This window comes from Muntiacus reevesi, chromosome 2, assembly GCF_963930625.1.
Source record: "Muntiacus reevesi chromosome 2, mMunRee1.1, whole genome shotgun sequence".
In the NCBI taxonomy this organism is placed as follows: Eukaryota; Metazoa; Chordata; class Mammalia; order Artiodactyla; family Cervidae; genus Muntiacus; species Muntiacus reevesi.
This window is the reverse complement of record NC_089250.1, coordinates 49,278,822-49,306,489: the sequence shown is the minus strand read 5'-3', so window position 1 is coordinate 49,306,489 and position 27,668 is coordinate 49,278,822. Positions and strand designations below refer to the sequence as shown.

General features: G+C 39.3%; 1 protein-coding gene across 2 annotated transcripts in view; it reads left to right on the top strand.

Moving 5' to 3' along the window:
* The window catches only part of HAO1 (hydroxyacid oxidase 1), a 55,814-nt gene that overhangs the window by 12,893 nt on the left and 15,253 nt on the right, over positions 1-27,668 (top strand). For both annotated transcript variants that reach the window (XM_065919626.1, XM_065919628.1), the window contains 2 exons: positions 11,164-11,419; positions 21,059-21,234. In XM_065919626.1, coding sequence (XP_065775698.1) covers positions 11,164-11,419; positions 21,059-21,234 — 432 coding nt within the window. The remainder of the gene's footprint in view (positions 1-11,163; positions 11,420-21,058; positions 21,235-27,668) is intronic.

The following is a 27,668-nucleotide window of genomic DNA, read 5'->3' as shown; positions in this document are numbered from 1 at the left end:
TAGATGATCTTTACACTTTTTTCAGCATAGAAATAAATTGTTTTGTTCCATTTTAAAAATGTTATCAAATACAAAAAGAGAGACCAAAGTAGAGACCTGCCCTTCCTTACATTTCTGAAACCTCCTCCCAGCCCACTTACTTTCAACTCGATGCCAGCTCTGGAGGATAGAGACTGTGGAGTGAGTGTCTGCCTACATTGGATTATTTCTTAAAGCTGCCTTCTTGGTTTGGAGGAGACTGATCTGATAAGTATTTATCTCTGGATCTTGCTGAAAACAAATAGGTGTTTTAAAAAACACTTATATAAATTTAAAGAGTGATACTTCAAACTCTTGTGGAAAATTATGATAGCCAACATTTATTTGGCAATTAATATGTGCCAGGCAATTTGAATTTTTAACTCATCTATCCCCTAGTGCTGTCTTAAAATGTGTGAACCCAAAGTCCTTTATCCAACTCCCATGGATGTGGAAACTGAGGCTTGGAGAGATTAAATGCCTGGTTCAAGATTATTAATCACAATACACAATACAGTTGTCTGTAATACTCTGGCCAGTTACTGATATTACCAAATGTCATATCAGTCTAATTGCAGCAAGACCCCTACAGCAAGCTGTATGTTATATAGCCTTGGAATATTAACTACAAATGTTCTATGTTTTTACAGTTTTATCCCTTTAGTTTTGAGAGTATGGAATAAGCCACAGGATATGAAGCTTATTAAGAAATAGGAACCTTGTGCAAAATTCAGGAGCATGAATAAAGGTGCTTAAATTTTAAACAAACAAAAATTAAAATTCTTTTAAGATGGAAGGGAGGCTTCCCAGGTGGTGCTAGTGGTAAAGAACCAGCCTGCCAAGGCAGGAGACATAAGAGACGAGGGGTCAATCCCTGGGTTGGGAAGATCCCCTGGAGGAGGGCTCCAGTATTCTTGCCTAGAGAATCCCATGGACAGAGGAGCCTGGCAGGCTATAGTCCCTGGCTGACTACAGTCCATAGGGTTGCAGAGTCAGACACGACTGAAGTGACTTAGCATGCACACACGCAAGATGGAAGGAGTAACCAGGAAATATTCAGTGGAAAGCAGTTTGCCATGCACAGTGTTATGAATAAGAGGTTATTGCAGTGGATGTCAACATTTTAATAACTGATAATTATTATAACATTTAAGGAGCTTCCCCAGTGGCTCAGCAGGTAAAGAATCTGCCTGCATAGCAGGAGAAACAGGAGATGTGGGTTCCATCCCTGGGTGGAGAAGACCCCCTGGAGGAGGAAATAGCAACCCACTCCAGTATTCTTGCCTGAAAAAGCCTGATGGCCTACAGCCCAAAGGGTTGCAAAAAGTCAGACATGACTGAACAACTAAGCAAGCAAGCAAGCAATAATATTTATGTAGTCATATAAATGCCCCTACTTATAATGGCATATCTGTTTCAAACTCTATTCGATTGGGTTTTAATTTTTAAGTTTTATTCTTCATATAAGCCTCAGGAATGAATACAAAATCATTTCTCCAAAATATTAATATATTGAAACAAATAGAAATAATAAATACAAATGCTAGTAGCACATAAAGGAAGTGGTCTCATTAGGTTAAATTTCCATCTTGCAGAATAGGTAGAGTATATCTGATTTCTTGGAGAACCAATTAATAAAATGTTTACTATAGCACTGTGAAAATCTCTCTGGTTTTATGCACAGTGGATGTAGTAAAATTTTATTTCATTTCCCATGGAGGTACGTTAGCTCTTTTGCTCTGTTTAATCATGGGAAATAATAATGAAAGAAAAAAAGAGATTAAATATTTACTCATGCTTTTGCATCTGACTTGTTATGTGAACAAATACCACATGAGGGAGTGCTGGGACCTCAAATAGAGAAAAATTAAAACCTACCTAATGCGTTCCAGGAATGCTCAGCATATTAGTAAATTCTTATTAAACTGTCAAAAAAAAAAAAAAAAAGAAAAGATTTTAAAAAGAAATTCTTACCCCTGGATGCAATTAGAGGCTACCACACAGGATTTGATGGGCCATAAAACCATTAAATCTAAACACTTTCTTTTTGAGCCTAAAAGGGCAGAACATTCCAAAGTGAAGTTTTGGGACTCAGTTGTGACTTGACCACCTATTAAGGTGCAGGTGGAACAGATTGCAGAGTGACACAAAGGCCCCAAAGAGCTGAATTAGGGTGTAGGTGACAGATTTAGCTGTTGAATTTTCTGGATTTTCTGAGATTAAGTGATCAACCTTAACACTGAGTGAAAGACCATTCAGCAAGAAAAATTGTCATTTCCTTTGCTCCAGGCCCAAACGATGTATTTTTGAAAGCTTTATTGATTTATATATTTATGTGTTGTACTAGGTGACCAAGTATATATATATGAGGAAAATATCAGCATAAGTTTTAATTTTAACTAAATCCAGGAAAAGCACCAGATTTACTTTAAATGAAACTTTCACTATTTCTGAAGTGAGTGCCTTTTATATACCAGGTACTTGAACTTCACATCCCTATCATTAATCCTCACAATAGACCTGTGCAATCATTATCATTTATCATTCTCCTCATTTAACAGTAGTGAAGGACACCCTTGACTAGTATTGGTCAGTGGTTAAGATGGGTATTGAACCTAGATCTGTTTCACTCTAGAGTCTGATCCAGTGATTTGTCTTCAGCCATTATTGTATCCACTTTTACTGAGCAGAAACAAAAGTAAGGAGGAATAAAGGAGAATGGATAGTTCACTAAAACTTTGTCCAAACTACATCAGTTAAAAATTTGTAAGGGATTACCTCTTTGCATCGTTGTATAAAACATCAATTCATACCTTTTCTTGCCCTTATTTTCAACCTATTTAATGACTACTGCATATTTTGGATGTTCTCATTATTTAAAGTGATCAAAAGTCAGTAAACGTGCTCTTTTGGTACATAAACTCATACACATTACATATACATACACATATACATTTGGTATTGCTAAGTCATTTCTGTCATGTCTGATTCTGTATGACCCCATGGACTGTAGCCTGCTAGTCTCTTTAGTCCATGGGATTCTCCAGGCAAAGATATTGGAGTGGGGTGCCATTTCCTACTCCAGGGGGTCATCCCAACTCAGGGACAGAACATGTGTCTCCTGTGTCTCTTATAGTCTAATGCATTGGCAGGCAGGTTCTTTACCACTAGCGTCACCTGGGAAGCTTTACATACATACATAGTAATGATTATGGGTATCTTATATATCTGCACATATATAAATATATAATTCATATATAAAATTATTCAAAAAGTGATAGGTTCAGTGTTGAAATTACTTTGCAGTGAGAGAAACTTCATTCATCTAAAACAGCTATTAAAAGACTAGACTTCAACTGTCTTAAAGACCAACATCAAATGAAATAATTTTTAGTATTTTGCACCAGAACTGAGCAGCTTTCTTGAGAGCATGAGATTGCTTCTTCTCAAACTATTAGTGCTCTGGGAGATATCAAAGTGTGACAGCTAGAAGTCAAAGGCTCACCTATAGATTCCAACACTCAGGGTGTTAAATTGAGGGAGGTTGATTGAAGTCACCATGTGTAAATCTGATACTCCTTGAAACCATCATTAAAAGGCATCTCACTGTGGTGTGGTCTTCATGCCAGCTGCCAGCTATGACAAGGTCTGGAGACTCAATAAGAATGAAAGAATTATAACCTGGGAATCATTACAGTAAAGCTAATGTTTTTGTCTATTGCAGAGTGCTGCCCCAGAGATGAAGTAGGAACAAAGAAGGGTGGGCTAAGATGTCATTGGGAAGAATTGTTCCCAAAATATTTCCATACAATGAAAAAGAGTTCTTACGACCCCTCAGTGTCATATTGCTCCAAATTCAGACCATGGACCGTCATGAAAACACTGGTTTCTTGGCCTTTTGGGGCAGGCTTTAAATTGGTTAAATTTTCTAAATTGTAAATGAATATTTTTGACCACTTCTAAGTATTTCACACATAATTATAGTAGAAGTTTTTTCTTCCCTTAGATGACTGACTTTAGAACATTCTTTTTCTGAGTAATCTAAATGATAGCTTTCGACGTTGAGACAATAATTTTAATTGTGTCTTTAACAAATCTGTGTAATAATAGCTTCCTGGGCAAAAAAACTCTGACCCCCTCAATGGCTAGTATGGTGCGTGTTTATGCAAACACTGCAGTGTGTCAGACCCTGAGTTTAGAACCACACAACTGCTTGGTACATGATCATCGCATATTTTCCCCATTGCATAATGACTTCCTGTGCAGAGGACAAAATGGGTTTTCTCAACAAAATTTTCAGCACAGCTGTTTTGGTGACTAAGTTTTGCAGGAGCGTTTTAATCAAATGCACCTAAAAAAGCCCCTTTTTGCCCTTTCATAATATTACCCCTTTTCCTTAAACACATAATTTTGGAAGCTTAACTCACTTTTCCCATAAAGGAGAGTTATTTTCAAAGAAATAATTTGTACCCAAAGTAGCACATTGCTTAATTGTTCTGCTCTGGTTTATTCCACATGAGTTAATGTCCCAAATAACAGACATCAATTCCCATTGATAACTAATAGTTTACACTGCCATTTTTGTGGTAGTGAATAAACATCATTCTCAAATGTATTATAAATCTCTTCCTTGTCAAGCCTAGAATGATAAACTTTAGTTTCACTTGATGGTTTGGCATCTTATTTATATGTGTAATTCACCAACTCAGTGGATATGAGTTTGAGCAAACTCTGGGAGATCGTGGAAGTTTAGCATGCTGCAGTCCATGGGGTCTCAAGAGTTGGACAAGACTTAGTGACTGAACAATTGTTTGCCCTGACATTAAACATTGAGAACTATTTTATAATTGGTAAATTGTGTCTTATCTTTGAGAAACCTCTCTTCCTCCTCATCTTCTGTCACTTTATTTGTATTTTGTTGTTTGCTTTTTCTTTGAATCTGAAATCTAGGAAGCTGGCAAATTCTGGATAAGCAAGGTTATAAAATACATCTGATAATGGTTAAGTGTGCTGAGGGGCTGTTATTGTTTAGTCATTAAGTCATGTCCAACTTTTTTGTGACCCCATGGTCTGTAGTCTGCCACACTCTCTGTCCATGGAATTTCCCAGGTAAGAATACAGGAGCGAGTGGCCATTTCTTCCTCCAGGGGGATCTTCCTGACCCAGGGATCGAACCCATGTCTCCTGCCTTGGCAGGTAGATTCTTTAACAGGGAAGCCCAAGGGGTTGTTGCTATAGTACACTGTAGTTCCTTGACTTTAAATCTTACTAAGAGATGAATGAATAAGAAAATGTTGCAAAGTTACCTGTGTCCCTCTACAGAGGAATAACAATGGAGAAGAAAAACACATTCAGCAGGACATGGCTGGCAATTGACAAGACACAAGCCAGCCCCTATCCACCCTGCAACTCCTGGTCACTTTCTCCTTCTTGTTTCCTATAAGGTCCTATCTTTATTCAGGCCATTAGATATATCCAATTAACTTGCATGAGTCCTAGTGAAGCAAGATATACATTTCATTATTCTTATAGTCCACAAAACAAATGTCAGCATTACTAGGAAGCTTGTTGGAAGCAGAATCTTAGGTTATATCCCAGACCACTTAGAAAATCTGAATCAACATCCACATGTAGTTTCTGTGCATGTTGAAGCTTGAGAAGCACTGGACAGAGACTGAAATGAAAGTTCCTGGTGGTTTCCAGCCAAAGGCATAGCTTAAATCCCCAAAGATGAAGTACTGTTGGGTGTAGCTCAAATATTGTTTCCATCTGAAGGCCCTCCAAGATCTTCTGAGAGCCTCTGATTCCCTGACGATTGCCTGCAATGAGCAGGAACTGAGAAGCAGACTCTAGATGCATGGGAAATGTGTACAAAGTAGTCTTTATTTAAAGAACTGAAACAGGCAGATTTAGCATCCCCTGAGATTTAAGGTCACAATAGCCCTCCTATCTGCTTGCCTCCACATTCAGATTACTTGGATTAGAAATAAATGTTTTCTTTAAGGCTTGACGTAAAGTGAAACCCTGGCCAAACCTAGAAATACAATTGCCTTTCTAAGCCATAGGGAGGATTTTGCCAACTTGTGCTGTTTTGCAAAGCTGTTTACCTGTTCTAGCTCAGCCAAATCACTGAACATTGGGTTTAGCCTTTGTTTCAACCCCAGAGGAGGCTACATTCATATATAATATAATATGAACTGATATAAACCTCAGTAGTTGTTTACAGATTTCGTAGTGTAGGACACTGAATTAATTATATTGAATTTGGGGAGGCAGAATTAATTTGGTCTTATGCCAGATTATTGTAACCCATGTAGCATTTCCCCACCCTAGGGCATGTGATTTAATTCTAATAAAGAACTATTTGGATAGGTCTAAGGATAATTTTTGTTCTATTAAACACAATGCACCAACATTTTCCACTAGTCCATAGCCCACTTTGATGTTGGGGGAGGGGTTAGAGCTGATAGTATTGATCTCATGATTTCCATATTATCATGCTTACAGTTGTAAAAGAGGAGAGAAACTAAAGAGTGTAGGGAAAATCTGAAACATTTGCTTTCAGAAATTACTGCTTGATGGCTGGGCTTAGTGAATGCTATAGCCACTAATATCTTCTCCACCGTTCTCTTCATGGAAATCTGTAGACAGATGAAGGGCAGCCATGGGGAGTGGAGAATGGCATATTTTTGTTGTAACTCCCAGATTATTTGCTTTTGTCTTGCCACTGACTTTACAAAAAGATCACACAATGGGAATGTAGGAATTTCCTCCTTTGATATCCCTGTATCAGCCATAGCCTGGAGTTTCTTGGTCTGGAGAAGGTTCCTCTCTTCCTTAAGTGCTCTCTTGTTTCAGGAAGTGAGAATCTGACACTATGTTTGTAAGGAAAAATGAATGTCTTGAGTATCAGTACCCTTGTAGAGAGGGCCTTCTCTCGTGGTCCAGTGGTTAAGACTTTGCGCTCCCAGTGTAGAGGGCCCTGATTTGACCCCTTGTGGGGAACTAAGATCCCTCATGATGGTAGGTGCTGCCAAAAAACAAAATGAAAAAAAAAAAAAAAACATTGCAGAGGAAAGCTGTATGTTAAGAGAATTATTAATAATGAGAACTCCAGGTGCTTGACAAAATTCTAAAAATTTAAAAAATTATCTAGAACTTCTTTTCCCAAATAATGTTGGGCATTCTCTCACTTAACCCTTTACAATTGCTTAGCTTTAGAGTTTACCAGAAAACATTCATAAGTATCACCTCAATGGACCATCTGGCAATACTATGATGTGATGAAGTGGGTGGGGCAGCAGCCGTGGTTGAAGAATCTTTACAGTTGAAATGTGCCTCATAGATGGCAAGTCTGAGAGTGCAGCCCAGACCTCTGACTCGTGTGTGTATGTCTGTGTGTGTGTGCGTGCGTGCACGCGCTTAGTCGCTCAGTTGTGTCCGAATCTTTGAGACACCTTGGACTGTAGCCTGCCAGACTCCTCTATCCATGGAATTTTCCAGGCAAGAATACTGAAATGGGTTGCCATTTCCTACTCTAGGGGATCTTCCTGAGCCAGGGATCAAACCCACAGCACTTGCATCTCCTGCATTGGCAGGCGGATTCTTTACCACTGCTTGAGAGATAGGAGAGATTGACATTATTATTTAGGTCATTTATAGGGTTTTATTTTTGATGTTTCAATATCTGAAACCTTACTGACGTCTCTTTAGTAGTGTGTGTGTTGGGGGGAGGTATGTATTTTTTAATAGTGGTGACTTGATGACTCTTTCCTCTAAATAAAGAAGAGAAAGAGATATCAAATATAGACAAAGTCTGAATATACCTAGAACATTAAGAGTTTATATGTCTATCCTTGAAGATCTATCTCAGGGATGATAAAACAAGAGCGGGTGTAAACAGGAAATAGAGTCATATGGGATCAATAGTTACTTAATGCTGTAGCTTCCTGGGTATGCTTTCTCTAGGACATGTTGACTATCATGAAAGCCAAGATGTTCAGACTTGGGTCAATGCTGGGGACCTTCTCATGGGCAAGAGATAGGTCTTGCCTTTTAGTAACATCACCATTTTGCCAGGAATTGGGAAAAGGCAACATGCTTTGGAGTCTTCATTCTACATTACATGTTAGGAATGGGGGCCCATGAAAGTTGACCCCTGCCCTTTGTAAAATGAAATTTGACACTTGCTCCTTGTGAGAGCAAGTAAGAGTTTCATTGTGGAAAACAAATAGGGAAGGAAAATGGACTTCAAAAACTTTTGGGTTCTTGACACTAGACTAGGATAACTCAAATTAGAATTTTTCAACAAAATCTATGTTCAGTCATTTATAAAATTAAAAGCCTTGTACTTTTTGTCCCCCTCAGAACAATGTGAGCTGGAAGGGTGCATCTTTACTCTCAGACTAAGGTGATATTTGAAATAGCAACCAGTAGAATAAAGATTGTGACCAATTACAAGAGATGCACATGCAGCAAATGACAGGCATTAACCACTGGTTTCCAAATTTCCATGCCTTCCCAAGTATACAGAAAACCTGTTCACTTGGTTGTCAAGGCCCTAAAGTTTGCGGGAGTACATTTGTTTATATTGATAACAAGGGAGTCTTCTGGGCATCTGGGGATTCCAGAAAAATCATTGCCTTGGGGGAGTGGTCAGACATGCTGGGTTCTCTGTGTGACGTTACTTAGGCCACATCCTCTTCAGGACATGTTTCTTTTTGGGAAATTGAAGGTTAGGGGATTCTGATCCGAGCAATCCCTGGTGTTTGTTCAAACAATAGTGGATCACCTGGATCTATTTTCCATATTTACAACTCTTAATGAAAATAAGATATTTATACATATCATTATTTATAATTGCTTACTTAAAATGTGGTTTGTTGGACAATATTTTTCTAATTATGAGTCCTTAAGAGAGAAATTCTCAAAGGAACACTTGGAGGAAACAGATTAATGATCCATAGATAGTATAATCTTCAGTTTAAGTCTTCTTTATCTGACCTGTGACCTGAAGAATAGGGATGAAAAACATCTTCGAAGGCATTGGAAGGGTAACATTTATCAAAAACAAAATCCACTTTACTATCAGGTTAACTTAGAGTAAAGAGTATGTGGCCTAAGTAAGGTCACCACAGAGAACCCAGCATGTCTGACCACTCCCCCAAGGCAATGATTTTTCTAGAATACCCAGATGCCCATAAAACTGAACAAATGTACTCCCCCAATCCTTAGGGCCATGACAACAAAATGAACAGAATATCTATATACTTGGGAAGGCATGGAAATTTGGAAACCAGTGGTTAATGCCTGCCACTTACTGCACGTACATCTCTTTTAATTGGTCATAATCTTTGTTCTACTGGTTGCTAACTATTTCAAATATCATCTTAGTCTGAGAGTAAAGATGCACCCTTCTAGCTACATGATGATGCTGTTTGAATGTCAAAGAGTGGTCCAGGGACTGGCAGCATTGGCACCACCTGGGAGCCGGTTAGAAAGGCAAGTTCTTGGGCCCCGTCTCTGCCCTACTGAATCAGAAACTCTGGGGTGTTTTTCACAATTTGTGTTTTCACAAACACTCCAGGGGATTTGTCTGCCTGCTAAAGTTTGAAAAGCATGAATGCATTTTAACCTCTCAGAGCAGCTTTGTAAATAGCATGTCACTTGATTCTTATCATCTCCATGTGTCACTTGAATGACTTTCACTCACATTTGATGGATGGCAACTCGAAGGTAAGTCAAATGAACCACAGTCAAATAGTCAATATTATATATTTACTATTTATCTTTTGGCATTTGGCATACAGATATTGTATCAGTTTGTCCTCCACTAAAGCTGACCCCAATTTACTACCTATTTTTGGAAAAAAGCCTGTCACTCATGTTCTTTCAAGTTCCCCAAGACAATAGGTTAGATGATTCTAATTTTTCACTTATTTGCTCATTATTTGATATCTTGTTTAATAGGTTGTGAGGTGACTGATGTCTGTTTGAGGTATCTAACATATGAATTGTATAAACTTTTAAATGACAATGTAAACGGCAAATGCATTTTTAACAGATTTTAGAAGATAAAATTTAAAAAGTTATAAAGGAAGAAAAACTCTCCCACCCTCACCTATCATTAACAGTTAGTTTGTTTAGGTTCATACACCAATAATCACATTTGTACAAATAATGGTATACATGTTATTTTGGAGATTTTTTTCTTTCTTCTCCTATTTTGTTGGGTGGGGGAGAGTAAGAGGAGGTCAAGCTGCATGGAACTTAGGTCCCTGATCAGGAACAGAAACCAGGCTTCTGCAGTGGGAGGGTAGAGTCCTGAACCACCAGGGAATTCTCTGGCTTCTTAATATGCCTTGATAAACTTTCTGAGTCTACAAATGTCATTCCTTGTAACTGAAAGAGAAGGAGGGAGGAGTGAGAGAGGGACTGTGACAGAGAGACAAGAGAGAAACAAAGAAATAGATAAATGGAGAGAGAGAGAGAGAGATTTAAGGAATCAGCTCATACAAATGCATAAACTGGTAAGTCCAAAATCTAGAGCTGGCACACTGGAGACCCCAGGAAAACTGAGTTGGTATTTGAATGTGAAGGCAGTCTGCTGACAGAATTCCCTCTTCCTCCAGAAAGGTCAGTCTTTTTCTCAAGGACTTCAACTGAATGGATGAGGCCCATTCACATTATGGAGAGTAATCTGCTTTATGTAAAGTCTACTGATTTAAATGCTAACCTCTTAACAAAAAAAAAATCTTCATAGCAACATTTGGACACGTTTGAGCAAATATCTGGGAACCATTGCCTAGCCAAGCTGACACATAAAATTAACTATTACAAAAATTATTTTTCATGGGTGTGCATATTTCATTTTATTTATGAACTACCATTTATCTATTTCCTTAAGGCTGGAGATTCAAGTTGCTTCTAATTTTTTCATCCTTACATATAGCACATCTTTGACCATTTGGGTCAATTTTGCCTTCATATCTGTTCACAGAGCATGGAAAGAAAAGCATGTTTCTAACTTTGCAACTTTTTATTTCTAAATTGCCTTTGTAGCTGTCTTTATCCCATGAACCACAACTTGAAGACTGGAGTAGGGAAAATGCCAAGCTGGTCTTGATCTTCTCTTTCCTTCCTCAGCCTGCAGGTCACTAGGAACTGGCATGATGCTGAGTTCCTGGGCCACCTCCTCAATTGAAGAAGTGGCAGAAGCTGGTCCCGAGGCGATTCGCTGGCTGCAGCTCTACATCTACAAGGACCGTGAGGTCACCAAGCAGCTTGTGCGGAGGGCTGAGCGAATGGGCTACAAGGCCATATTTGTGACGGTGGACACCCCTTACCTGGGCAACCGCTTTGATGACGTGCGTAACAGGTTCAAGATGCCACCCCAACTCAGGTAACCATGGCTTTTTGATCACTGGGCCCCTGAACTTATTTTCTATTTCTGTTTGCTCTTGTCATGATCCAGTTCCAAAGACTTTCTCCAGTTTCCACTTGGGTGCTCGGGGGAATCACAAAATGTTGGTTCCAAAGTATGGCTGTATGAGATTGAGTCTAGGAAAGATAAGGTCTGGGTTCTAGAGATGGTGTCATTGTCAAGTATCCATATAATCCTCAGCAAATCACACACCTTATGTGAGTGTCACATACTTGAGCTATAACAACAGAGACAGGATTTGCCATATACTTGTAAAAGTAAAAAAATCTACATCTCAGAGTGTATTAAGGGCTTTGAGTAGGATGAATTGCCATATAGATACTTAATTTAGCTTAAGCAACAGCTTGCTATTGTGATCCTAATACCATATTTCTTTGCCTGTTGAAATAAAAAAGCACCCTTTTAATTTTATTTTTAATTGTATTTGGAACAACTCTGGCAGGGAAGATTGAAGAAAGCTAAAAGAATGGAGACAAAAGAAGTCACATATTTGCTGCCTCATCTCCTACTTCTTTCAATAATATATCTCTTTTGTTGTGGTTCACCCATGGTTCAAGAGCCACTAGTTTATTTACTGGTTAATTCATTATTTCATCCATTCACTCACTCATTCATCTCAGCAAAAACAATGTACATATCTAGGAATCTAAGACTGAACTGTGATGGTTTTATCAGGCCATTCAGCTGATCCATCAACAGGGAATTATAGCCCTTTTCCCTGTAAAAGATTAGAATCATCTTGAGTCAAAACTAGAAACTCAGTGGAGTTTACTGAACAAGACAGAGCTACAAATCTCTCCTCCCCTTTGATTTTACCTTCCCTTGGTTACTACCAAGGTTCCTGCCCTTATGTGTTTCATACCAGTGTTTGATCGATAGACTTTAGGGCTAAAACTATTTGAGCAGAAGAAAAATCTTAGTTTTAAAGGAGGACATTTTGATGATGGGATTTCAAAGTGTCCACTAGAGTACAAGAAATGAGGGATGACTTCTTTAGAATCCTAGACCTCACTTCACTGGACTATTGCTTATTCTGTCTGCATATAAAGTTAATCCTTCTAAAAGATCCAAAATCTAAAAGATTCCAAATCAAATCAGCATTCCACATAAAGACAAGAAGACTGTTGAGAGCCAGGATTCCAAGTGAATTAGAGAATGGAATGTCTTCCAACCATCATGTAAGTTCATAGTCTTCTGTGTCACATAGCTGTCATATAGCTCTTCTGTGTGTATACCTATTTAAGTATAAGCTATTGTGCATAAAATCTTGCTGTTAAACCATATATAAATGAGCTGTGTGATGTTATCTCTGTGATAGTTCCAGGTAGGTTTGGGATTTACTTCTGTATATAATATCCTCAATGGCCCAATGGCAGAATGAGGAAGTGTCCCCCCGACAGCCATCAATCACCCTGCTCCACACATCCCAGACATGGAGTTACCCAAACACCCTGTCTTTCTAAGAGAACAAAAACAAAAGTTCTTGACATATTTCTACTTCTTGCCAAATTCATCAAAGTAGATGGTTTCAAATGTCCTTAATATGAAATCTTATTCATCTATATTAATTCTTGATATGAATTCACGTTATTTCTCTCTTTGGATTACCTTAGATTTTAGACTTTCTAAAATGTCGTTTCCCAGTATTTAGGCTTCTGACCGGAAATGTTCCTCATTGTTTCCCTTTGACCATTTGAATAGGAATTTGCTATTTACCTTCTGCTCTACTGCTACTTCTACTACCAGCGACAACAACAATAAATAATACAGTGGGTTTGTTCTTTAAGCTTAGGAAGCAGTTTCTGGCTCTGAATAACAAAACAGGTTTCACGCGGTACCTACTTAGATGGGGGACGACACCCGTGTTAAATCTGGCCCCTATCTCTCACTCCTTGGGTGCCAGGGCCACTCAGCCAGGAGCGGGAAGGCTGCTGTTCTTTCCCGCCCCCCTCTTTCCTCTCGGGCTCCTGCCCAGATGACGTGAGGGACCAGGAGACAAAGGCCCTTTTCAGCTGTCCATGTGCAGAGGGGTGGCCACGGCTCCCCAGCTTGTCACATCTTCCTTCTGAAGATGATCAAATAATGAGCCACACATCTAGACTGCGGGGAACACAGGAAGCACCCCTTGCCGGGGCCCTGGCCGCCAGAGCGCACGCTGACGCTGTTTGTCCCTGCGGGCTTCGGGGAGGGGGTGTGCAGCGCCCCGGGGCCCACATTCAGCAGTGGCGGCAGAGCGCCCGACGGGAGGCCCTGGCTTCCGCTGGAGGGCACGTGCTGCCCCAAAGCTCATCTGTTACAGCCCGATATGAAATCAGGTTTCTTTCCGCAATTGACCTGACTCAGAGAAGGTGAAGCCGGGCTGTGCAGAATGAGGTTTGGCAGGCGAGAGAGGCAGGAAATCCAGAGGAGAATGAGTCTGTAAAGCAGCGACTCCTTCCAGCCCTCGTGGCTTCCTCTGCCTGGAGAGAAGGGGGCGGGTCCTGACTCTCGGCTTCTGGGACCAGCCAGAGTTCAGGAGTTTGGTAATCTCTGCCTGGTCCATATGCAAAACACACGGATGTGCGCATGATGAGTAGCGCGGAGGTCCCTGAGACTGAGGGGGAGTAAGGCGAATTCTCATCCGCTCCCAGAAGAGACGAGGATTGAAGTCAGTTCACCAGACTGGCTCCTGGGGCGCTGAGTCAGGGACCCGAGTCCATCTCCACACCACGCGGGGGGTGGGGGTGGGGGGTGGCTTGTTTACCCTGGGTTAAAATTTGGCTCTTTGGGGCAGGGCTAAGGCAGTTAAAAGAAATTTCCAATCATTGACTAAGGTCAAGGTAAATCATGACACCTACCCTTTTGATGATTTGCCTTGGGACGTGCTTCCTTAGGCCCTGAAATGAAGTATTCATCACAACAGCCAGAGAACAGCACACAAAAGAGATGAGACCACGCTGTCTTCCCAGGTTTCTGGGGATAAAAGTGGTGGATGAGGCATCCCCTTCTCTGACCTCATTGCCAGCATTCTCATCTTCATTCACTCTTCCCAGCATCTCCTGCTTCCTCCTGTTCTTTCAGGGTGCCAGTCACGCCTGCGCCTTAGAGCCTCAGAACTGACTCTTCCCTCTGCCTGTAACATTCTTTCCCCAAATCAATGCAAACTAACTTCACTTCCTTTACATTTTGACATCAGGGATGAAGCTACATGTCTTTATATTGGGAAACCAAAATAAAGATGAATGGTAGAGACCAGAATAGAGATACAATAAGTGTGAGGATCTTGGGTTGGGAATCTTGGGTTGTGGGTCTAAGAGAGAGAAAACGATTTGTGAAGGAGGACTTTGCACATGGCAGATCAGTTCAGTTCAGTCGCTCAGTCATGTCTGACTTTTTGTGACCTCATGAATCACAGCATGCCAGGCCTCCCTGTCCATCACCAACACCCAGAGTTTACTCAAACACATGTCCATCGAGTCGGTGATGCCATCCAGCCATCTCATCCTCTGTCATCCCCTTCTCCTCCTGCCCCCAGTCCTTCCCAGCATCAGGGTCTTTACCAGTGAGTCAACTCTTCGTATGAGGTGGCCAAAGTCTTGGAGTTTCAGCTTCAGCATCAGTCCTTCCAATGAACACCCAGGACTGATCCCCTTTAGGATGGAGTGGTTGGATCTCCTTGCAGTCCAAGGGACTCTCAAGAGTCTTCTCCAACACCACAGTTCAAAAGCATCAATTCTTCGGCGCTCAGCTTTCTTCCCAGTCCAACTCTCACATCCATACATGACCGCTGGAAAAACCATAGCCTTGACTAGACATACCTTTGTTGGCAAAGTAATGTCTCTGCTTTTTAATATGCTGTCTAGGTTGGTCATAACTTTCCTTCCAAAGAGTAAGCGTCTTTTAATCTCATGGCTGCAATCACCATCTGCAGTGATTTTGGAGCCCCAAAAATAAAGTCAGCCACTGTTTCCACTGTTTCCCCATCTGTTTGCCATGAAGTGATGGGACTGGATGCCATGATCTTAGTTTTCTGAATGCTGAGCTTTAAGCCAACTTTTTCACTCTCCTCTTTCACTTTCATCAAGAGGCTGTTTAGTTCCTCTTCACTCTCTGCCATAAGGGTGGTGTCATCTGCATTCTGAGATTATTGATATTTCTCCCGGCAATCTTGATTCCAGCTTGTGCCTCATCCAGCCCAGCGTTTCTCATGATGTACTCTGCATACAAGTTAAATAAGCAGGGTGACAATATACAGTCTTGACGTACTCCTTTTCCTATTTGGAACCAGTCTGTTGTTCCATGGCAGATAGCCTCTAAATTATTTGGTTAGGAAAACAGTTACAATGTTAAGTCACATAATATTAAGCAGGATAATAACCTTCCAAAGATGCCTATGTTCTGAACCTTGGAACCTGAGAATATGTTACTTTTTACATGGCAAAATGAACTTTGAAGGTGTGATTAAGTTAAGGCCCTTGAGATGAGATGATTATCCTAGATTATGACAGGAGGCTTAATGTAATGAAAGGGCTCCTTATAAGAGGCATGCAGGACGGTCAGAGTCAGAGAAAGAGATGTGATGAGAGAAGCAGAAGTTGGAGTGATAGCATCTGGAAACAGGGAAATATAGATGGTTTCTAGAAGCTGGAAAAGTCAAGGAAAGAGATTCTTGCCTAAGACTCTGGAAGGGAAATAGCCCTATTGACCCCTTGAGTTTAGTCCAATGAGGCAGTTTGAACTTCTAGAACTATAATACAGTAAATTTGTGTCACTTTAAAGCCTCTAGGGTTGTGCTTGTTATAGCAGCAACAGGAAACAGATACAATGACACAGCTCTGCCAGTTTCCTTTACAAGATAGCTTCTCATTGGGGCCACATCCAATTACCATATTTAAACTCTCAAGTAAAACCTCTACCAGCTCACATCCCTCTTATTCTGCTCTGATTTTTCCTTTATTTTGTATAGCACTTATGTTCTAACAGTGGAGAAGGCAATGGCAACCCACTCTAGTGTTCTTGCCTGGAGAATCCCAGGGACAGAGGAGCCTGGTGGGCTGCCATCTATGGGTTTGCACAGAGTCAGACACGACTGAAGCGACTTAGCAGCAGCAGCAGCAGCAGCGTGTTCTAACAGGCTCCATAAATTACCTATTGATTATGTTTCTTGTTTATTTTCTGAATGTCAACCTAGATAGCCAGTATTTTTGATCATTTTACTAAAACACTGGCACATAGTAGGTGCTCAGTAATGTTGAATAAAAATGTACTAAATCGTAACAGATTTACCCAATAAAACAATATTCATAAGAACTTGAATAAGGGTTTGAACTCGTACTTAAAATCCTTGCCCTGAACCTTTCTTCCAAATACCCAGCCACATGGAAGAAAAAGTTAGTGGGGCTATGCAATGAACAGAAATGTTTTCCTAATCACAATATTATAGATCGCTGTTCCATGTACCAAAATCTATTATGTAGTTTGAATGTCTCTCATGTTATACTGATATTATGTGTTCTACTGGTTGTTATTTTGTAATGTGTTTCCCACAGTGGAGACATATGACATTACCTTTAATGTCATATGATATCTCAATAATAGTCATCATTACCGACATTACTATTGGTTATTTAATAATGTTAACTTTCCTTGGTAGTTGTTGCATTTTTATGATGCTAACTTACTAAAACGAAAATCATTTTTATATTAGATTAAAAAGTATATTTAGGAGCCTTTCAAGGCACAATGAATCCTTTACAAAAAAGAAATCCTATCGCTTGCCTGTGGGTTGTTAAACAGATTGGGATTCGGAGAATTAAGTCCCAAGTAATCTTGTTATTATTTTGATGTTGCCCTTTTCCTTCCTTAAGAAATGAAATACTTTGGTTATCAGAAGCTGCTTTAAGTGTTTTTTGTGTATATGTCATAATTCTAATAAAAATAGCATTCATGGAGGTTTCCTTTGGAGCCATGGTTAAAACACTCCATCGTGGGTCTCTGTCAAGATATCTGAAAACTTTTTCTTGGCTTCTGGCTTTGAACAACGTTTAAGAGTAACAACAAGGCTTCATTGTACCCTGAAATTTCTGTAAGGCAACATTCATTCAAGTGTTGATCTGCATTTAGCCATCCAAGAATAACAACAGTTATTTATATAATTTTATCCATGTTTCTGTTTTTTCCTATCCCTTTCACCCTTTCACCCCACCCCTGCTGAAACAGTGTAGCTTGTTTGGGATGGGGGTGGGGTGCTATGCAGAGAATATACACGGACAGATATTATTCTTTTTTCCCCTCTGGTTTTGCTATGGCGTGGACAGACAGGACCTTTTTCTTATTAACAATATTATTTAAAAGTTTGACATTTAATATTATTTAATATCATTTTAAAGTAATGGAATAGGTCTCCAATAATAAGGGTATGTTTGTTGACTAGGTTAGCTTAATTCAAGTTTGGATGACCACAGAAGGCCAAAATCTGTGATAAAATGTACAACATTAAGTGGTTTGATTAAAAAAGAAGCTTAGAGTATTTCAGCTATAATCTAAACCAAGCCTCAGCAAATAATGGATACAAATATGACTTTCATGGATTTGTGATTTTCTGTGGCCTTTAGTGGCTACCTGAGTTATAGTCAATCCTTATTGAGAAAAATTTGCTAGTGGCTGAAGACAGTTACATGGGACGTGAATGTCTATGGCCTTATGATAATAGATGCTGCCTAAGCTACACAACCAACTATTTATAAGCACGTTAAAGGCATTAAACCTCAGCGCTCAGTTGCTCAGTCATGTCCGACTCTTTGCGATCCCATGGACTATAGCCCACCAGGCTCCTCTGTCCATGGAATTTTCCAGGCAAGAATACTAGAGCAGGTTGCCATTTCCTCCTCCAGGGGATCTTCTTGACTCAGGGACTGAACCCAAGTCTCCTGTGTTTCCTACACTGGCAGGCAGATTCTTTACCACTGAGCTACCAGGGAAGCCCTAGTTTTGTAAAAATTTGTAACCTCTGTAAAAAAATTGTTATAGCCTCGGCTCCAAGATACTTTCTATGTTCAATGTCAGAGCCAGTGGAAAGGAATAAAGACTGATGACTAAGCCAGAGATCCATATATAGCTTTCGCTTTTACACAAAGAAGAGACTGGCTAGCAGAGTAATTCATAATGTGCAGAAGAGCAAGGTGAGTCTAGATCACTGTCATCATTCAAAATCAGCCTTTTAGAGAAATGAAGGTGGCAGTTCTATTTGGGCCTGCTAAGCTGATTTCAGGCATCTAAGTCACACGGGTGGTGCCAGTGTGTATTCAGAAGGCCATCCATCCTACCAGTGGTCAGAGGTACAGGCAGAGAAGACTTTGTCCCTAGCTTGGAGAACTTCCAAAATCTAGTCAAGATATCGGGATATTAGACTAAGAGAAAAGACCTCAGGTGTAGAGTAAGCCAGCTGCAGTGTCTTCTAGATGAGTTAGAGAAATACTGTTATGAGTTAACAAAATTAGACATAGGAGAAGGGAGCGACTCAGTGGGGTTGTGTCTCAGTTTGTGTTTCTTTAGGAGAAGAGTGTGAACCACTGATTTAAGTAAAAGTAGTTCCTTTAGAAGATGGTAGGAATATTGGTAGAGGAGTGGGGAAGAGGTATAAGGGAGGGGAGATGGTCAACAATTGGCATGTTATAAAGACAGTCACAGCTATGGGCAACTGAAGCTTAATCCTGCTGGGAAACTCTGGGAGATCTTGTAGAATCTATCTTAGGGTTAATCTGCCCAGGGGTGAAGGAGCTGGGGTATGTGTACACCAACATCCTTGACAAGTTGAGTCTGCTGTTTTGAAGGTGACTCAGGTCCCAGGAGCAAGAAAAAGTCATATGTATTAATCAGGTTCTCCAGAGAAACAGAACAAATAGCATGTCCATATCTAAATATCTGTATCTATATCTATAGAGATACTTACTACACGGGATTTGCTCACACAATTAAGGAGGCTGAGAAATCCCACAATCTCCTGACACCAAAAAAAAAAAAAAAAGAAATCCCACAATCTATTATCTACAAGCTGGAGGCCCAGGTTGTAGGAGTAGGTCCAGGAAAGCCAGAGTAGTTTCAACCCAAACCTGAAGCCCTAAGAATGGGGGGAGCTAATGGTATAAGTCCCAGTCTGAGTCTGAAGGGGCCCTAAACTCAGCCCATAGTGTAAGTTCTGGTCAAAACCTGAAGGTTTGACAACCAATAGCTCCACTGTGAACGGTAGGAGACAATGGATGTCCCTGCTCAAACAGAGACCATGAACTTATTCTTCTTCCACCTTTTTGTCCTATTTGGGACCTCCACAGATTAGAAGATGCCTGCCCAGTCTCTTCTCAATCTACTGATATAAATGCTAATCTCACCTAGAAACATCCTTATGGACATATCCAGAAGTAATGTTTTACCAGCTATCTAAGCATCCCTTAGCCCAGGCAAGCTGAGAAAACTAACCATCACACCTCAGGCAAAATAAGGAAGGTCTTGATGATTGTAAAACTCATATCCTGATCAGGATTGTCTAGAAGATTGGGGGTTCTGAGTCAGAAGACAGAAAAAGCAAGTAAATAGAGGAGGAAAAAAGCAAGAGCTGACAGCTCATCTTCTGGGAACCACTTTCCACTTCTCCCTATGCCCACCAGCACCAGCACCACCACTACCACCGTGGTAGCAGCAAGACAAAGAAAAGAGTTTACAGTGACCACAGACAGAAGGTGTTAATACTGCATTTCCAATCTCCTCTAGAATTTTCCAAAAGGACTTTGAAAGATTTCTGAATTCTGATGTAATTGACAGAGTGCAGTTGAGATCTGAGTGAAGAGAATGTAATTAGGAGTCAGAGACACTGAGACTTTCCTGGTGGTCCAGTGGTTAAGATGTCACTTCCAATGCAGGGGTTACAGGTTCGATCCTTAGTTGGGGAGCTAAGATCCCACATGCCTCACAGCCAAGAAACCAAAGCATGAAATAGAAAGACTTTAAAATGATCCACACAGAAAAAAAATTCTTAAAAAAAAAAAGAGTAGAGATCAGTTTGAAACCCAAATGCTGCCTTAGTTAATACATGGGGGCATCTTGTTCTACAATCTGGTTTTATTTTCTGTATAAAATAGGAATTATAGAGTGTGAATTTTATTTTCCAAAAGTTTTTAAAATATTGTGGGTACATGAATGCCCATTGTCAATTGTGATGCACCATGCAAATGTTCATCTTATGATTAGTATGCATTGCATTTGAAAATAGCATCAAATTGATTGTTTATATCACAGACTGGCTTAAAAAGGTAGAGATATTTGAACTTGGCCAAAGTTGTATCCTTTAATCTGACTTATTTATATAAAAAGTTATATAAATTTATATAAAAATCTTACATTATAAGATGTAAAATAAACTTTAAGTGACCAATTAAGTCTACTAAGTTGTCAAATTTAACCTGGACTCCTCATCAAAACATGAAAATGTAAATGTGATCAACCTGGAGAGTGAACAGTCAATTGATTTGAAAAGAGTACCCTTCTTTTTTTTCATTGAATGAGTCATTGTAAAGATACTTCTAATTTGGGAAGTTTCTCATTTTATGTATCTCTTTATTTCAGAATGAAAAATTTTGAAACCAGTGATTTAGCATTTTCTTCTAAGGAAAATTTTGGAGACAAAAGTGGACTTGCTGCATATGTGGCTAAAGCAATAGACCCATCCATCAGCTGGGAGGATATTAAATGGCTGAGAAGACTGACATCTCTGCCCATTGTTGCAAAAGGCATTTTGAGAGGTTTGTTTATTCCTCTACTTGAGTTCATTCTGATTTTATGATTCTTTATGGATATGACCATGATATTTTAAGGGAAAACAATCAATTATTTCCAAATAATTAATATGGAAATATAAATCCATCTTTCTGTTCTCCCATTTGACATTAATGACTAAAAGTGTCTTCCTTCTGAAGGAGAACAGGGCTCTTATGAAGTAAAAAGTTACTTTTTATAAAGTAGTGTGATTGCCTTATTTTGGATGACATTGAATCACAGAGCTTGGTAAAACCTAGGTAGAAGGTCTTGAGTTTGTCGCTTTGGCTAAAAACTGCCAACAACTGCTCTCAGATCAGTAAGAAGTCCCAAGGAAGACATTATGACAGCCAGATATGTTTAAGAGCCCTTTGTATTTTTCTCCTGTTCCTTCCCAGTACCAATGACTAGAACTGATTTTTTGAATGTGGTATCCCATATCACCTCTCTTTAAAGAATGGTGGACTAGAACGTTAAAATCTTCAAATATCAAGCCATGGTTGTTAAGAAACTTGACAAATTCCCCAGTATCCACAGGCATGCAAATCCCACAGGGAGGTACCAATGAATATAATAATTTGGAATGTAAATGTGTTCACCCACAAAAATATTTTCCTACCTTTGCAAACATTTAATACTGTTATGTAGATAACTACCCCAAACATATTTCAAATTGAAATGTTTAAGTAAGTGGCTCTGTGATGAGAGATTCTATTAACCTATCTCAGGGTTAACTATGGCTTAGAATCAAAACTTTTTCATTGGTTTTACTTGAATATGTATGAGTACCATGGCCCTTATTTATAAAGCTCTGGGGATGTCCCTGACTTTATTCAATAGTATGGACACAAAAATAAGCTAACGTGAGTAAAAGAATGGGCCTAATGAAGCTTGGCTACCCACTCCAGTATTCTTGGGCTTTCTTGGTAGCTCACATGGTGAAAATTCACCTGCAGTGTGGGAGTCCTGGGTTTGATTCCTGGGTTAAGAAGATCCTCTACAGAAGGGAATGGCTACCCACTCCAGTATTCTGTTCTGGAGAATTCCATGGACTAGTCCATGGGGTCGTGAAGAGTTGAACACGACTGAGCAACTTTCACTTTTCACGATGAAGCTTTTTTTTTATTTTTATTTTTTAATTTTATTAGTTGGAGGCCAATTACTTCACAACATTTCAGTGGGTTTTGTCATACATTAACATGAATCAGCCATAGAGTTATATGTATTCCCCATCCCGATCCCCACTCCCACCCCCCCCTCCACCCGACTCCTCTGGGTCCTCCCAGTGCACCAGGCCCGAGCACTCGTCTCATGCATCTCACCTGGGCTGGTGATCTGTTTCACCATAGATAATATACATGCTGTTCTTTTGAAACATCCCACCCTCACCTTCTCCCACAGAGTTCAAAAGTCTGTTCTGTACTTCTGTGTCTCTTTTTCTGTTTTGCATGTAGGGTTATCATTACCATCTTTCTAAATCCCATATATATGTGTTAGTATGTTGTAATGTTCTTTATCTTTCTGGCTTACTTCACTCTGTATAATGGGCTCCAGTTTCATCCATCTCATTAGAACTGATTCAAATGAATTCTTTTTAACGGCTGAGTAATATTCCATGGTGTATATGTACCACAGCTTAGTGAAGATATGTTTAAATCCTGATCTGTCTTAATCTGTGCTTTTAAAAGATATTGTTATATTCTTTTCTATAGACTATTGTCAGTTCAAAATTTCTGTGGATTATACTTTTTTGAGTATATACTGATATTACAGACACCTTTAAACAACAGTTTCTCTGACCTTGTTTGCATTCATACTGTAGTCCATGATTGTTAGTGCTACTTTCTGTAGCTATATTCCACTGTAGGTACTGAAATATTAACCCAAAGGATCTGTCCCATTTATTTTCTCATTCATTCACTTATTCACTCACTCATTTCATAAACATTTACTATGCTTACTGTGTGCTAAAATAAAAGACACTAATTTGAGATCCTTGGCCAAAGGACATCTCATTCTTGGAAGGGACAGACATAAAAACAAGAATTTGGATGAGATAAGATGTTGTAGGTGCTGAGACTGAAATCTATGCACTGTAAGGATGTGGCTTAAATAGTATTTGGACAGTTATAAAAGTGATTTAGGGAAGGTTTCATTTCAGAATGGAAGATGATCCTTGACTTTTGTCTTGACATCAGGTCAAAAGACTCTTTTCCAGACTTAGGTCATGATGAAATACAGCAGCCACAAGTAACAATGTTAAACTATATAAGCCATACTAGAGTATGTAGACTTTAAGATGGTTGAGAACCACTAAGAATCTTGATGAGGGAAACAACCTCATCAGATTAGCAATGTAGAAAAAGCAAGCTTTGTATAATGGGCTGACTCAATGGAGGTGGCCTAAACTGTGGTCAGGGAAGCAATTTAGGAAACTGCTGTAGCCTGGGTAAGAATTGTGGCTAATCCCTGGTAGCTCAGCTGGTAAAGAATCCACCTGCAATGCAGGAGACCCTGGTTTGATTCCTGGGTTGGAAAGATCCACTGGAAAAGGGATAGGCTACCCATTTCAAAGAATTCTTGAACTTCCCTTGTGGCTCAGCTGGTAAAGAGTCAACCTGCAATGTAGGAGACCTCAGTTCGATCCCTGGGTTGGAAAGATCCCCTGGAGAAGGGAACAGATACCTACTCCAGTATTCTGGCCTGGAGAATTCCATGGGCTGTATTGTCCATGGGGTCGCAAAGAGTTGGACATGATTGAGCTACTTTCACTTTCACTTCACAGTAGTGTCAGTGAGGAAACCGAAAGGGTGTAATCCATTTAGAAAATTATTTAAAAATAATTAAAAATAATTTTAAAAATGCTGTTTCAAGTATTTAATCACTCATCACAGAAGGCTCACAGCAGTTGGTGTAAAATCACCAATATAATTTTTAACCAACTTTTCAATTTTGGATTCCCAATATACCTAATTTTCTACAACTTTGTCGTCTAGGATATGATATAAATCTATTGAAGGAGACTTTACTATCACATGTTATGTTGAAAAATGTATTGACTTCAAGAACATCATTCTGTGGCCATTACACCAAAGACCACTACCACCACCATTACTTCTCTTTTTTCTTTCTTATGTTATGTGTTTTTCACTCAGTAGACAGCCTGAATGTTTATTGAGTAAAATACTTAGGCAAAAGTGCATGAATATGTATAATTAGAGAGAGCTCAAAAGCAAGAGAAGACGAGACTGGGTTTTTCACTCAGTAGACAGCCTGAATGTTTATTGAGTAAAATACTTAGGGAAAACTGCATGAATATCTATAATTAGAGAGAGCTCAAAAGCAAGAGAAGAAGAGACTGGGCATTTGGCATTTGAAAGGAAATAACTTATTTGTACATGTGCAGTTTACATTGTGTAGCTTCTCTGTAACTATTTACTTCATTTATTTAACAAACAAGAATCATCACTATGACAACAACTACATTAAGTGGTGCATAGATTCAGTCTGGGTGGAGGGGAGGCGGGAGTGGTAAGGCCAATTCTGGGAAATCCAGGTCTCATTATTTCACAGATCTTCATCCAGAAGTTACATGGATTGACTAAGAGTCATCTATCTTTTTTCATTTTCCTTTTACCAGAAAGGTATAGATTATGTTTGTAGGGACATGAAATCACAGGCTACTGAGAAGATCTCAATGAAACATCCCCCCTTACCACCGTTTTAAGGATTGCATTCTAATGAACGCAAGTAAGACAGCAAGATGCAATCTCTTGCTGTGGTTAAACTCTGTCTTTGGAAACTTCAACACAAACTCCAAATATGTACTTGAGACAGGGTTAGGTTTTCCTCAGAACTCACGCTAACAAATGGCATTATAAACAAAGGCATGAGCTTTTTAGAATTTTTTTCTAATTAAAAAATTTAAAACTAGGCTATCTCACTTCTCTAGTGGTTTTTGGCTTCTCAGAGACTTCTTTAACTCATTATTATCCTATCTATAGTTTTTAAAGACATTCTCAAAGAATATTAACTCAGTGTTCCTGAATTGTGTTCAAAACTGCTGCCATGAAGCTAGGATTGAGTTACTAAGCCTCTGCTGAAATAGCATAGAGTCCTACTATATGTCTGTTGTCCAAGGCCTTGGCAATAGATAGAAGATAATACTACTCTAAATCTTGAGTACTTACTTTGGTATTTAAGATTAAGTATGGAAAAATGTATTAATAAGATAGCAAAGAGTGCTATTCACTATTGACCGTTGTGTTTGTGAATCAGTTAGTGTGTTAACTGGCAAATTAACAATTGTGGAATGTCATACCAGTAAACTCTAAACGTTAATGAAAATATCCAAGATTCATGAACGTTTACTATGATCACTTTGACTCTCTTGTTAAGAAAACATTGTTTTTCTCTCTGGGTTAAAATAAAATGTGAACAAGATTACATAAACAACTAAGGAGAAGGATACATAAATGGTCATAAATGATTACTTTCATTTTTTCTCTGCATACTCATGATTCCATCTTCTGAGCAAACCATTCAGTGATTTCTCGCTACATTCCTAGCACTGCCTGGTAGAACACAGAAAACCATTTGAGATGATAGAAGGCAACAAATTAAGACTTAAATAGCAGTTCCTTCAAAATGAAAAGCTCATAATAATCATAATCCTCACTAGGATGAAAATTTATTGTTATAAACAAAACTTAAACAGACTTGCCAAAAGTATCCAGCAAATAAATCTTCCTCTACCTAGTCACATTCTTAGTTAATATTCCCTGTACCATCAGCTGAAAATAATAATAATCATATTTATCTGAGTGCTCAATATGTGTCAGGTACTTTCTAAGAGCTCATTCAACTTATTTAGTCCACAAACCAATCATATTTGAATCATTATCCCCGTTTTGTGGTTTAATATACTGATGCACCAAACAAGTTAAGTAAATTTGCTACTTGCATGGCAAGCATGTAGCAGATATGGGATTCAAATCTAGGTGGTCTTACTACCAAACGTAAGGGGTTAACCTCTTTTCATACTGTGTAGGATCAGTATATTGACAGTATTCAATATCTTAAGACATAGGTTATAGCTACCTCGTGGCAAGTATTTGCATTATAAATCAGAGGATTACATACATCTTTGATCATGAGGTTCATAAAATATATTTCAAATATTTTGATTTTTTAACTTTTGAGTTTTATGTTTCGTATCACACATGCAATTAGATAACCAGAGAAATTCCAATTACATTTTACATTGTTTGATAAGGTTACTTATAGGTATTGATACATCTAGACATAAAAAAATACCATGGTACATCTCTTTATTAGAGTGGGTAAACTCATGCAAACATTAAAACTCAGCTAGCCAATATGGCAGTCACTAGCCAAGTGTGGCTATTCAAGTCAATTAAAATTAAACAAAAGTAAAATTCAGTTTCTCATTTACACTGCCACACTTCTATTACTTTATGGCTATTTGTGTTACTGTATGGAACCACACAGGTGTAGAACATTTCCATCATCATAGAAAGTTCTCCTGGATAGCTTACAAGTCTGTGTCTTTAGAGAACCATTTCCTAAACATGTTTTAAATGATAGTGTCATAGCATATTGGGTTTCTAGTTCAAAATGATAGATTGAGCACATATGTACCATTTTCTCAAATTTAAGACCCTACTGAAATTAAAGTACAGAAATCCAAGTATGCATAACACTTATGACAGCAAAGGAAAGGAAGGCACAAACAGCAGAGAAACTCCAAGACATTTATGAAAGAAGCAAAATGTAAAGCATACTGACATACTGAGCATATTGACAGCAGGAAAATGAAAAGAACACTGCCCCTGTAGATAGTCTTTGTGAGAACCCTGAAGGCAGGAGCAAGGCATATCATAGGGTGCTTGAGGGGTTCTAGTGTCTAGAGTGCAAGTGTGACAGAGATGAGGGATGAAAAGTGGAAGCTGAAAGCCAGAGGAATCACTGGAGTTCTGTTTGTCCACTCACCCACTAGCCCAGGGGAGACTCCGCTGAAGATGGGTAAGGTCTGCTGGGGTCCTGGGGTGTCCAGGGAACTGGTCTCTCCCTCCTGCTGGTGCCTTGAAGGGGTGCAGGGTGGTAAGGAGCTGGGGGCCACGGGGTCTCCCAGGGGTTTGTGCTCCAGCCCAGGGGAGACTCTGCCTTTAGCATCACAAGGCACTTCAGAAATTTCAAAACATAAAAGATGGTGGTTCAGTTCAGTTCAGTCGCTCCATCGTGTCTGACTCTTTGTGACTCCATGAATCACAGCACGCCAGGCCTCCCTGTCCATCACCAACTCCCAGAGTTTACTTAAACTCATATCCATCGAGTCGGTGATGCCATCCAGCCATCTCATCTTCTGTCGTCCCCTTCTCCTCCTGCCCCCAATCCATCC